Source organism: Moschus berezovskii, chromosome 11, assembly GCF_049115385.1.
Source record: "Moschus berezovskii isolate FMDL1 chromosome 11, NW_MosBer_1.0, whole genome shotgun sequence".
NCBI classification, from domain to species: Eukaryota; Metazoa; Chordata; class Mammalia; order Artiodactyla; family Moschidae; genus Moschus; species Moschus berezovskii.
The window spans coordinates 92,713,340-92,727,125 of NC_142470.1; the positions used below are offsets into that span (position 1 = coordinate 92,713,340).

General features: G+C 40.6%; 1 protein-coding gene across 16 annotated transcripts in view; it reads right to left on the minus strand.

The window, feature by feature from the left end:
* Positions 1–13,786, minus strand: part of LTBP1 (latent transforming growth factor beta binding protein 1) — a 461,939-nt gene that overhangs the window by 189,105 nt on the left and 259,048 nt on the right. For all 16 annotated transcript variants that reach the window (XM_055400890.2, XM_055400894.2, XM_055400891.2 and 13 more), the window contains 2 exons: positions 6,801–6,903; positions 2,732–2,803 (listed from right to left, as the gene is read on the minus strand). In XM_055400890.2, coding sequence (XP_055256865.2) covers positions 2,732–2,803; positions 6,801–6,903 — 175 coding nt within the window. The remainder of the gene's footprint in view (positions 1–2,731; positions 2,804–6,800; positions 6,904–13,786) is intronic.

A 13,786-nucleotide genomic window follows, 5' to 3' on the forward strand; every position in this document is an offset into this window, starting at 1 on the left:
GCATTACTGAACATCGGTGTGACTGAGGTGGAACCATTTGATATGCTCGGTATGAACAAAACTTGTTAAAGGTCACTCCATACCAACCAAACCAGAAAAGGAAAAGACTAAAATCCTCAGGGAATTACTTGAAGGCTTCTCCACTTTATTTTGCTAAATGAGATGACAAATAATTACTTGAAAATTTTCACTTCCACTTCAAAGTGGCATTTTTATAAACATGAACTGTTAGAACCTTGAACTAGCCAGTAGAAGGAATATATTAGATGACCATCCTTTCTTATTAAATCAAACAAATATTAACTTATTTGACTTCTATTAGTTCTCAAAACAGATAGTATATCATATTTACATTAGTAATACTTTACAGATACATACAAAATCGGTAAAAGAGGCCATGCTGCATCTCCCAAGAGGTGGCTTGGGAATTTAATCCTGGCCGGGCCTCCTCATTATCTCTGTGATCGTGGGTACTCTCTTTCAGTTCCTAATTGGGATTAATAACGTCCAAATCCTATCCCACCCCAAGAAAATGAGTATACTCTTAATCATTTGACGTTCAGAGAAATTAGGAGCATCTGACATTTCTGGAGAGTTTCTAACACGTAGTCATGCAGACTTAGAATGGTGAAGTATAAATATGGATCCTCCTCTTTCTACAGCTTAATGGAGTGACCAGATATACCTAATCAAAGGAACACTTCGGACACTACATGTCTAGGGTCTAAAATTTGCGTGACAGACCAGTCATTTCTTTCTTCTCATGCACAACTTCTATCCCAGGTGACAGGATAATACTGCTATCAGAGCAGTAGAATAAATTGACATAGTCATGTAACATTACGTACTGCACAGGAAAGTCCCCCCTGTAGCATCCTGGGCCAACGGCTATTAGGAATCTGTTGGATCACTCCTAACTGCTGGAAACTCAGTACTTTCAAAAGCATTTCATTACAATGATGGGGAATTCTAATCCACAGAAAAGGTTTGCATGCAGTTGTTACAAATATGCTTCCTTGTAACTCCAGGCTATTGACTTTAGCTTTCGAAATAATTTATAAGTCTTGTAGGACAGTTGATTAAAACATTTAAAGGCATATTTCTAAGGTAGCCACTATATTTCTCTCCAGTCAACTTGGTTTATATTTCTCTTCAGTCAAACAACTTGGTTTACATGGTAAAATATACATGCATCCATCTATTCATTCTTCCACCCATTTAATTCAACCTCTATCCATACAGTATGAGCTTTTAATGATATCTGAAATTCTACTGATTTTTACATAATGTTGATTAATCCGCTACTCCCACATCCCTAGCAGTACTACAAGTGTGCAGATGTTTCTCAAAAAGCATCTCGAGCACTCTCTCCTTTGCCAACATTCTTTCATCTACAATGAGGGCTTAAAATATTTGAAGGAAAACGTTTTTAAAGACATGGTATATCTATGTGCATTTCAAAAGAAGATTCTTTTGAAGTCAGCAAAAACTCTTTAAATCATGAAAGTTATACAGATGCAATATTGAAGAGACAAGTCACTTGAGAAAATTCTCAGATAATTAAGATATTCCTTTGACTTGAACCATTTTGATAGGGAGTCACCTATACATTGTTAACACTACATTAATCTGCTCTGTCCCTGTAAACACATACTGGTCAAGGATAGAGAGTCTCAGACCACAGACCAAGTCAGAGGACATGGACTGTGTTTTGATATGGATTTTGGTTCAATAAGACTCTTGGAAGCTCTCTGTTTATTGTAAAGTACACATATTTCCAAGTTACACATATTTCCACCTTCATCCTAGACATGTACTGGGAAATTAGGAGCACTGACTGCACATCTCCCAAAGTAAATGAAATTAAATTTGCTATCACTGGAAAAGACTCTGATGCTGGGAAAGGTTGGGGGCGGGAGGAGAAGGGGACGACCGAGAATGAGATGGCTGGATGGCATCACCGACTCTGTGGACATGAGTTTGAGTGAACTCCGGGAGTTGGTGATGGACAGGGAGACCTGGCGTGCTGTGATTCACGGGGTCGCGGAGAGTCAGACACGACTGAGCGACTGAACGGAACTGAACTGAACGGGTACCATAAGCTAGGCACTGGTAAACCTGAATTATAACCTCAGCTCTATTTGGCCACAGAAAAGTCACTTAACCAGTCTGGACTTGAATGTCCTCACTCGTAAAGCACAGACACTGAACTAAAGGATTTCTGAAGGTCCCACTGCTTGTATGTTTCTATACAGATTGAACAAAAGCAATTATCCTTCAATTAAAAAATTTTTAAAAAAGAAAGAAATGTGTTTGCTCTGATATTTAATACCTTAATTGTTTGAGTAGCCAGAAACAGTCTGATGAGAGAAGAAAGGGAACTCTGTGGCCCAATCATATGTCAGTAATACTTCTAGGAACATGCATGTGCTCACATGTACACACTCCCACATGTGGACAGTGCACTCCATAATGGAATCCAATCTGCCATGGATTCCAACACAAATAGATGGGAGGGTGGGGGTGGGGGGAGTTCCATAAAGTTTAAATGGTAGTGATGTAATTCTAGCAACCATACACTAAACTTCTTTTTCCTAAATGGAGTGACCAAGAGGTGGTTCTCTGTGTGACCTTCACAAGCTGGGTTAATGAGCAAAACATGGCAAAACAACTCAAGTTTCTAAAAACAACTGTTGAGCTCATACACCAATGAATTCACAGTTGATCTTACCTTGACAAAAGGTGTTGTTAACCCGTTTATAACCTTGCAGACATTCCATCATTTGATTATATCCATGATAAGCTGTAAAAAAGAAACAATCCTGTTACATTCTTAAATTCTTACAACCCTAAACTACTGTATGTGATAAGCCAAGTGATATAAAGCATCAGTGATCTTACTTCTAAGATATAAACCCAATGTATATCCATTTTTCTTTGTTTTTCAGTATATTTCATGTTTTGCAAGACATAAATCTCAATTAGTTGTCAATCTTTATGTTCATTCAAAAACCATAAAACTGTTCTATATTTTCTTCTAATTAGTGACTATTACCAAAAAATTCAATTCCTCCCCAATGATTAACTACTGGCAGTTGAATTTTCTTATAAATTCAGAGAGGGTGATTAGACATCTTGGGCTGCCTAGGACAGTCTTTGATGACACCAGTTGCTCCATCAATGTTCATTAATAGCACTCCACTTCACTCTGAAAAGTTCCCCAGTTTAGATAATAAACTATATGCTCACTTTAATTATAGGTTCACATATTCTAGTATAAGCTGATTGTCTCTACCATGAAGCTGAGAAGAACAGGTGTTAAAGGAAGCTAGGGGATGTAAACAGCTGCTCTGATACATTGACTGATTCAGCACTCAGAAAACTCAACCAGTCAATTGTTGAAGCCACCAATTTACCAACAAAACCCTAGCCACCAAAATTTTGACATCCTACTGTGATACCTGAGACTTCTTGGCATAAGTGCCAGAACCAGTTTGACCTAGGTTCAAATCTTGGCTCTGCCTATTGACAGCTCTGCAGCTTGGAAGACAAGCTTTCTGGGTTCCAAATGGAATTCTGTACAATGGGAGCATGCCCAACTGTTGAGTAAGTCAGGTCTATTGCAGAGTATAGAGATACTTTATACAAAATGCCTACCATCGGGCCTAACAAAAGTATGCACAGATATCATTGTTTCCTGAAATAAGGTATTTTTTTATTAAGATAATAATGGACTGTCGTGAAAACAGGCTGAATGGTTAAACCACTTAGAAGACCTAAACAAGCAGTGAAACAAAAAAGTTCCAAGTAAAATGGAAGTTTTCCTTTGAAAAATAAAATTATTTTGCCCCTAACACATGGTCTTTATTCTCACCACTAAGGAATAGCATGTAAGTATTTACTAGTTGCATTCCTCTTCTCTGTTACTTCCTTTCTTTGCCTTGTTTCCTCTGCTAGAAAATGGTTAAGGTGAGGGATCTGCAAATAGCGGTTTGCTACGACGAAAAAAATTGGTATGTGGGGAGTCACCCATTCAGCCCCTTGGCCACATGTCCAGTCTTGTCCCATGTAATGAGGACACCCTGTAGCAGGTTACCGACAGAGATTGTGAGATCTCTGTCGGTGAATTGTTCAAAGGCAAAGAGAGATTATTATCTCATTTTAAAATTAAGTCGTCTACCTCAAGGCAGAAAGCCAGACCAGATGATCTTAAAGTCTTCCTCTGTTTAGAATTCGATGCTAATGAAAAATGTTTAAAGGACAAGCAACTTGTTCATACCAAGTACATTGTTAATAGATTACAGACTCTTTAATGAAATCATTTGCAGATTTAAAATTAAGTTTTCACAGTAAGAACTGATCACCAATGAAAGGTCTTTCTGTATGTGGCTAAACAAAAACTTCAAAACATTAAATAAGAGCCACTTGAAAACTACTCTGAGTGAAAAAAAAAAAAAAGCATGGAGCACAAAACCCTAGCTTCTAAAGCCAAGAAAAGTCTGCTCTCTTCCAAAAAGAGTATGATTTTAAAATAAACAAAGAAAGTTTTTTAAATGACACAGGAAGAATATGACTCTGAGTGTGTTTCTTGGGAGTGGGCTACATGGTAGGATGGCACAAACGGAGTGAAAGTCAAGATGTCAATAGCTTACTTCATTCATAATCCATTTTGCTCTTCAATTTATACATTAGATCAACCCATACAGACCTTATTTTCATTAGTTAAAAGTGATAGCAACTTTGTACTTTTACTTTCTACTTAAATTATCAACATTAAAATATAGAGCTAACAAAACCATATAAAGTATTGAATTTATCCCCAGATGATACAATTCTAGATAGAAAATGACACACCACTATGATTCCCTTTACTCTTCACTTCTGTCCCTGTCTTGCAACTTTGGGCTTTCGAAATAAGAGGAAAGAGAAGCTAAATAAGCAAATGATACACAGAGAAGGAAAACAATGGAAAAGAAAATAAGAGATAAAATGAAAAAAGTACTAGAGAACATAAACTTAGCCTCAAAACCAAGCTATAAGAATTGAACTTCTCTTTCCTCAGTCCTTAGACTCAGCAGTGGAAAACATACTAACCTTCACACTATTCTAAACTTACCCCAAAAATGATGGGGAGACATTTTTTGAAAGGCAATGCTTCTTCAACATTTTAGATATAGATTTGTTTCATGGTCCGTAAGACTTCACAGCAAATGACACATCTGGGAGTCAAACGCAAGTCTACCTAACCCTAAACTCCATGGTTTCGAAAGCATACAAAATGGTCCCCTAGATGTCCCTTTGGTCAGCTTGTCAGGATAATTTTATGTAAATAGATCTTTTAGTGAGGTGGGACCCTCACACTCAACTCACTGCTAGAAACTGCATTGCTAATCATTATTGAAACCCAGAGAAAATTTACTGGGACAATGTCTCAGTACTGAATGTCCTTATTTATGTGGGTTTTTTTTCCTCTGCTGATGCTGCTAAGTCGCGTCAGCCGTGTCCGACTCTGTGCGACCCCATAGATGGCAGCCCACCAGGCTCCTCCGTCCCTGGGATTCTCCAGGCAAGAATAATGGTGTGGGTTGCCAATTCCTTCTCCAATTTTTCCCCCTCTATATGAATAATTCATTATCAGAAACTTCAGTAGGTATTTCCAAAAATTATTCCTATAAAGGAAGATAGGAGCAATTATCAAGGAAAAAAAGTAACATTAAATTAACTTTAAACATCAAAAGATTTAGAGAACAAGTTTGAGAGATAAGAAACAATCATTTATGATGATGGAAGAGTAGTATATAAGACAGACCAAAGGAGAATCTTAGGGGCAGTTTCGAGACTGAACAAGTTTTAAAGGCAGTTGAGAATACCATTCAAATCAACAGATGTTTAACAAAGGATAAATAAAAATTATCCAATGGAAGCAAATGAGAAACTCCTTGCAGCATAAACTATTAAAAAATAACTATTTAAAAAAAAAGATGACAACATAGAAAAATATCACTTGCTTTCTTGGCAAAACCATGACAAATAAGAAGAGGGAAAGCTCCACTTAAACCCAGCTACCTCTGTCTTTCTAAAAAGTGCTAGGAATCAATTATCCAGAGCAAACACTATATTCAAAAACTGGGGAGACAGTAACAGAAAGATGTAAATCTGGATTTATTCACATCAACAGGTTCTGGAAAACAAATTTTATAGACTAATCAATGCATGTAGATATCAGTAGAGATTTATGTCTTGAAAAATGTGATAGTTTAACAGCAGAGGAAAAGGGAGGAAGCACTGTGTCCTTCTGACTAAGCTTCTCTTTCACAAATCAGCAATCATTCATTTCTCTATTTTAGCTTTTCTTTTCAGTGAAATTTGAAAACCTACAGCGTAATAAAAACTACAAGAGAAGTTGTGGTTATTAATAAACATTTAAGGAATGTAACTTAACAACTGCTGATTTTTTATAGCAGCATTTAATTATCATTTCATTGTCATTTTAAAAGATCTTATTTTTCTTTCATCTTAGAAAATAGAGACTACTTATAGCACATCCCCTTTTAAAAGATTTTTTTCTTTAAAGTAATCAGCTGAACAAAAGGCAACCAATAACTATGTTTATTAAAAAACAGAAATCAATATGAAAGATTTCTCAGACTTGCAAGGTTTCTGGAAATGCAAATTACTGTACTACATTCTAAAATTCAATGCGATTTCTTTGAAGTCTAATGTCTCACCATTAAACCAGTCATCATAAGAAAACAGACATGCTACATTAACCTGCAAAAGAATGATGAAACGTCACTTACATGGCTTCTTGGGGCATTTCTGGCATTTGTGAAAGCCCCAGGAGGTGCCCACAGTTCCACAGCAGTCCTCCTGCTTTGAAAGGCCAGGGAGCGCTTTGCCACACTGCAATGATGAGGTGTGAAATAGGAAGGTTAATTGAATGCAGGATGCCCAGCTCCAGAGCACTGGTGTGCTTCACAGCCACATTATAAAACAGTTCCCTTGTTGTTGACACAGAACCTGGGGGTGGGGGGAGGGTGTTGAGAGTGGGGGTCTCTAAAACCTCAGAATGAAACATCGGCACACAATCAGTAGGACATGCAAGGAAACAAGCATATTTCCAAGAGCTCCTTGGCATTTTCAGAGTCTTCATACAACCTGTCACTGTTCAGAGCACTTTATAAAACTTAACCTTCCAAAGCCCTTTTTTTTTTTGCATTTTTTTTCCCTTAGTAAGAAGGAACTTAAAAGATACTTTGAAATTTTTACATTTGAATTCTAACTGTCTACTGAGATGTCTGCTGTGGACACTCAGGGAACAGAGCTGTAAGGGTGAGGCGTGCATGAAGACCTTGAGAATACAGCACAGATCCCACCTACAAGAGGCCATGGGTCCGTCTGTAACACCAAGGCCTGGGCAGGGACAGGGTGTGACCACGGGCTGAGCCAGACCAGCCCTGGGTGAGGCAAACACTACAGACATCCATGCAGCCTGACCCAGGGAAGTCAGCCACACTGGGAAGGTTCTGGCAGGTTTAAATCAGGCCATCAGGCAGAGGAGCCCGACTTCGGGTCACCTGCATACCACGGAGACAACAAAGGCAAGGATCCATCTCCTGTTCCAGTCAGTCAAGGTCAGAAGAGGCCAAGGGGCAGAATCCTGAAGTTAGACCTGCTCAGTGGCATTGACAAGACTTTAGAATGACAGACTCTGCTTTGCGTACCAATTTCCAGGCCAATGGTTCAGGAAGAGCCGCCTGGCTCCTCATTCCTAATGTGCAGGCAAAGCCCAGATCTAAGGGGCCACTCTGCCTTCCTCTGCCTCAGCCTCTGTAAGATTCTCCTAATGGCTTTCAGAGTCACCTTGGCTTCCCTTGTGGCTCAGCTGGTAAAGAATTCACCTGCAAGGCGGGAGGCCTGGGTTCGATCCCTGGGTTGGGAAGCTCCTCTGGAGAATGGAAAAGCTACCCACTCCAGTATTCTGGCCTGAAGAATTCCAAGGACTGTATAGTCCATGGGGTCGTCCATGGGGCCACAAAGAGTCAGACATGACTGAGTGACTTTCACTTTCCAAAGACAAATCTGATCACATTACTCTGAATGAAAATCTTCAGCAACTCTCCCCTGTATGAAGACTGCAATCTCCCCGACATGATACGTGTGACCTTGTAGTTCTCACCTCGGACAATCTCTCTCTGTCCCCTCCCACCACTCTACATCCATCCTTCAGGCACACTCAAAGACTCCTTATCCTTAACAGACCTGGAGAACCCTCACCATGACACCTCCTGTCTCCTCAATTTCAGCAAGTTCCTCCAACCATCCCCTTTACTCCATGATACTTTCTACACAGTTCTGCTGCCTCCACTATGTATTTTAATCAAACATAGATGTATTTTATTCATCTTTCTATCCCAATGTAATGTACAAGTTGCAAATAAACACTCAATAAATGTTAAGGGAAGGAGGGAGCAAACAATCAGAAAAAACTAAAGAACAAACTAGTTTCAGTCCATTCAAGCAAGCAATGGTCCTGGGGAAAACAATGGAAATTAGCAGACTAGCCCAGGCTGGTGAGCAGAACTCAGGGGCAGAAAGTCAGGACAGGTGGTAACTCGTAGAAGGGCAGCAGATAGTGGATACCAGTCACCTGGCAGGCCTCCAAGGACCGCACTGCCTTCCCTCCAGGTCCACCCAAGCGGCATTCCCAACAAGGCTCTGACTACACATCCGACTTGTTAAACAAAACCAGAGAAGGCAGAGCTCAGCTAATGAAGCTGGAGTTACATCATAGCTTTGAAGTCCTTAGGTTTTTGTGGGTTTTCAAGATTTCAACAGGATGTTGTATTCTCTCCAAAAATAGTGTATGATGAGCAGGAGGAGGGGAGGGGGACAAGGGGGTAAGAGAGTGAGCACATGTGCAAATGGAGAACCTCGGGGAGGAGCAGCACATACTGGCTGCGTTCAGGTAGTTCCCAGACTCCTTCAGCTTAGTAACAGAAGGCTTAAACCTGAAATGCGAAGCAAGGAAGAAGGAAGATGGAACAACACTCCAGGCGTTAAGACTGGAAACAAAATGATACGTGAAGAACACAGAGGTCTCCACGGTTGCAATCAGCTGCCAAAGCGTGCTTGTGGTTTCCTTCCAGTGTGATCAGAATCATGTCAGACACCAGTGCACATCACACGTAGACCATTCTCATCCCAGCCCCTCTAGGTTCTTCTCTTCATCAAGCAAAACTCTCAACACTTGACGATTTTATATGCTCCAAATGCTGGTAGCAGTTAAAATCCAATTTTCACCTTGGATTCCTAGAATGTTTGATTTGGGAGGGCAAAAATAAATCATTTCTCCCGACTGGGCCTCAAAAAAAAAGGTACAAGGTTTTCATTACAGGATTCAGGCTGCTTTATCCTACGGCTTTGTTTTCGCAGGTCCACAGCCAAGAGCAGCACAAGCCATCCAAGCCGATTAAATAAATGGCAGGGTAGGTGGTACCACAACGCTGTGTGTTCCTCTCAAAACTGGGTCTGCACAGTATGAGGACAGACTGCCAGGGATAAAGTCAGGTTTGCAACAAAGCGTGAGGTTTCATGGGTGCCCCTTTAGTTAGTTAACTATGCAGAGATTCAAAGTGCAGCAAGAAACTCCACCTGAGATCTTTGCAGCCAGATGAAGGGCTTTCTCTCACACAAGAGGTTCCTCAGCACCTGATATTACCTGGATGGTGGAAGCATCTAGAACCAAAGAAGGTAAAGGAAGGATCTCCCCTCCATACCAAAAGTCCACACAGGAGACCATGACATTGAAAAAGACATTAGAATCTCGAATGCCCTTCTGTCAGCCTGGAAGAGTCTACTTCTCAATAAGACATAATCACATGGACATAGGCTGACACTACTGAGCTACATCTTTATTCCCAGATTGGCTCAGAGGTTAACACGTCTGCCTCCAATGCGGGAGACCCGGGTTCGATCCCTGGGTCGGGAAGATCCCCTGGAGAAGGAAATGGTAACCCACTCCAGTATTCTTGCCTGGAGAATCCCATGGATGGAGAAGCCTGGTAGGCTACAGTCCACAGGGTCGCAAAGAGTCGGACACGACTGAGCGACAGAACAGAACAGAACAGAAAGTGACTTTTTACAAGTTAAAAACACAAATGGAATTTCTCTTGTGTGAATCACTCACCACATTTTCAGAGAAAGCCTGTCTCTCATTTCAAGGCATATCTTATTAGAAATCCATGAGAAATGTGCTAACTGCATAACCCAATATTTAGTTATTTCAAGCCAGAAATGAAAACCTATGCTGTCCATCGAGCAATGCGATAAAGCTCAAGAAGTTCACACAACTCCGGGCTGCACATTAGGGGACTCTTGGACCCCACATGTCCATGCCAGGATTCAGCAAATGCATGGCCCACATACAGTGGTCCAAACAGAACAATAAAGGTTCAGACTACCAGGTTCAGTGACTATCAGCTGAAGAAAGTAGAGATAATAAGACAGACAGCAGAGTTCAGACATGTTCAACAAACTTGTTGCTTGAAATTATCTGCATGGTGAAGGTATTAGCAGGACTACAGGCTCCAGATCACAAGAAAAGAGGATTCTACTCATTAAGCAGGAAACCTTTTCAACAGTGAATGATCCTCAACAATGGAAGAGGTCAACATCTTCACTGATGTTGAAAGCTGAAGGATCAGCTTTCATGGGATCATGGTAATGCCCAGAGTAAGAAGCAGATGTCTCTTAGGGTTTCTGTCAGATCTAGGGTTCCATGTTCAATATACACTGAATAGGTTGCATTACTGACAAAGGAAATACTAGAGCCAACACCAAGTACTTGTGTTGCTCTCCTGTCTCTAACAGGACAGTGTCTGGGCAGATACACTCCTACCCAGCTTCTGTGCTTCACCTCGTCCCTCAAATCAACACCGCCAGGGATGCTCAAACCAGTCTGAGCTTACTCCTACAGGACCTACGCAAACTAGACAGAAAAAGAGGAAAACAAATAGAACTCCTCCCAGCCCTAATCACCATGATTCTTAGAAGACTGGCTGCGTGAAAATAACTCATCAACCATTACTACCTGTATATCTGGACTAGCACCATACATCAGAAGGTAAGACTGTTTAGAAAGCATCACAAACACTCTACGAATGTTCATGGTTCTACTTTTACAGCAAAAAAGTTACTACAAGCAACAATGGTGTAAAAGCCTTTGTTAAACATTGTTAAGAATTAACAGCTTGCAAAATCATGAACTCTTCTAAATCTTGACCTGATTGAGAACACTTATCTGCAGCACTTACCTGCAAATCCTCACTTTCAAAATATCATAACACTTTCCTGTCACTCAAAATAAAGCTGTGATGACAGCTGGTTTTAGATCTCCCTATAAATATATGAGCATTAGGATTTAAATTTAATGGCTGATAATTTTTGTCTATTAAAAACTCGCCAATGGAATTGCTTCATAGAGGAACAATCACTTGAAGAGAGCGTGATAAATATTGGAGTATGGTTTCAAGAGACTCAGTTTTCACACCTTAAAATGACTAGTACCTATAATATCCTCATTTCAAGAACATTTGCTACACCAGGCCAATAGATCTTCCCCAGGAAAGATTCAGCCACGGGGAAAAGAAAGGAACACTGGTGTGGAATCATTACACCCGGACCTAAACCCCAAGGCTCCCTGATAAGATGTTCCACAGACCATCCAGCATCTCCAGACTAGTTCTCAGACAAAGGGATGGCAATCCCAACTTCAAAGGACTGTGGTGAGATTCAACAATGCATGTCCAAGCATGGCTGACCTTATCCCGTCAGCCCCTGTGCAGGGACTAGTAGACAGCGACCTTCTGGGGCGTGTTCTGCACCAGGACAGTGTTTGGTGAGCAGAGCTCAGGCTGGATCTGCACCATCCTCCTCAGCTTATATCTTGTGTGGGTACAACCTACCGAGTGCGACAGTGCTGGCCAATTTGTTAGGCTCTCGGGATACATTTCTTACAAGAGTTCAGATACTTTAGGAGTAGAAGGGCTGCTTTATGAAGATGGCCACCATGTCAAGGACCCACAACTGAAGACATTTGAAAGTGTTAATACTGAAATACTCTTACAAATTATCTTATCATGTGTATGTAACTCACTTTATTTTGCAATCAGGAACCATTATATACTGAAGTATAAAAGACTCTGAGTTTTAATAAAGAACATTTTTCTCAACGAGATTAAGACACTGGAACCAAAGAAACACAGAGCAACTAAAATATTAAAGTAATATAGATTTTTAAAATGCTCCTAGAGAGTTGTACCGAAGTAAAACATGAAAGGAGAGGATGGTTCACTGCAACTCTCTTTCTTGTAAGAGTATGCAGAGCAGTGTTTAGGCAAGAACTGAAACAAGGCAGTGACTCAACGGCTGGACTGGGGAGAAAGATTCCAAAGGGATGGAGCAGCTTTAGCTAAGCCCAATACCTAACACCAGCTGGAAGGGACCCCAGGGTGAGAACAGGCGAAGGACAGAGGATGGCAGGCCAAATGCAAAGGAACAGCGAACCAGTGGGGCAAGTCAGAGAAGGAAGTGGAGCTAAGGCATGGGGCATTCTACCAATCAGATTCAGCTTGTAGCTGGATATCAAAATTAATCAGGAGGCAGGAAAAAGGAAGGGTCAAAGCAAGAGTTCTAGATTGCTTCCAGTGAAATATCTGGCATCTGTGAAGCAGCATGGCAAATAGAAATATTGATCAAGAGGAGGAGGAAGAGAAAGAAAAGATTAAGTATTTTATAAAAGTATAGTGTTCTACATCTGGTGTGTGTGTGCATGCTAAGTCACTTCAGTCATGTCAGACTCCTTGCAACCCCATGGACTGTGGCCCACCAGGCTCATCTGTCCATGGGATTCTCCAGGCAAGAATACTGGAGTGCGTTGCCATGCCCTCCTCCAGTCTACATCTGATACTTCCCCTCAAAAGTAAGTACAAATTATTAGGATAGAGTACATCATTCATGGAGAAAAATGGAAGAAATTTCTGATCAATATGATCAGTAATCAGAGGCCCATAACAAAATTGGGTAAATATTAAATTATTAGAGAAGTGTTGGCTATACTTCTCCTCAAAGAACTAGCAGAAGGGAGCTTTTAAGTTCACTGCAAAAGATCTCTTTCCCAACAAATGCTGTCCCCAACAACAGACATCCCAATACAAACTCCCAGGCATCTCCATGTTTGGCAGAATTAGTGCATTATGATTGTGAAACTGACCTACCCACACAATCCTATTCCTGGATGTGGAACCAGGTTGTGTAAAGATGACCCAGAACTCAATAAAGGACAAGAGTATAGCTTTTGAAGTTGGATCAATGTGTCAAAATCTTCACTTTACCCATCACCACCTACATGGCCACGGGCAAAACTCTTAAACTCTCTCTGCCTATTTCTTCTTTAAAATGGAACTAAAAATGTCCATTTCCACCAAGCTCTCAAAACTTAAACAATCCATGGAGTAAGATTCTACATGAGACAGCCATGTGTCCAGACATGCTTGACTCAGAATCAATATTAGACCCCTTCCTCTGGGTCACTTGTTTAAAAACCTGGGCTTATTTAACAAATGACCAAGTAATCTAATAGTTACTCAATATAATACAATGTTACAACTTACAGAGAAGAGCTGCATTAAAATAAGTTAGATCTAAAAATTTAAAGGGCTTCCCTGATAGTTTAGTTGGTAAAGAATCCCCTGGCAATGCAGGACACCCCGATTCAACTCTTGGG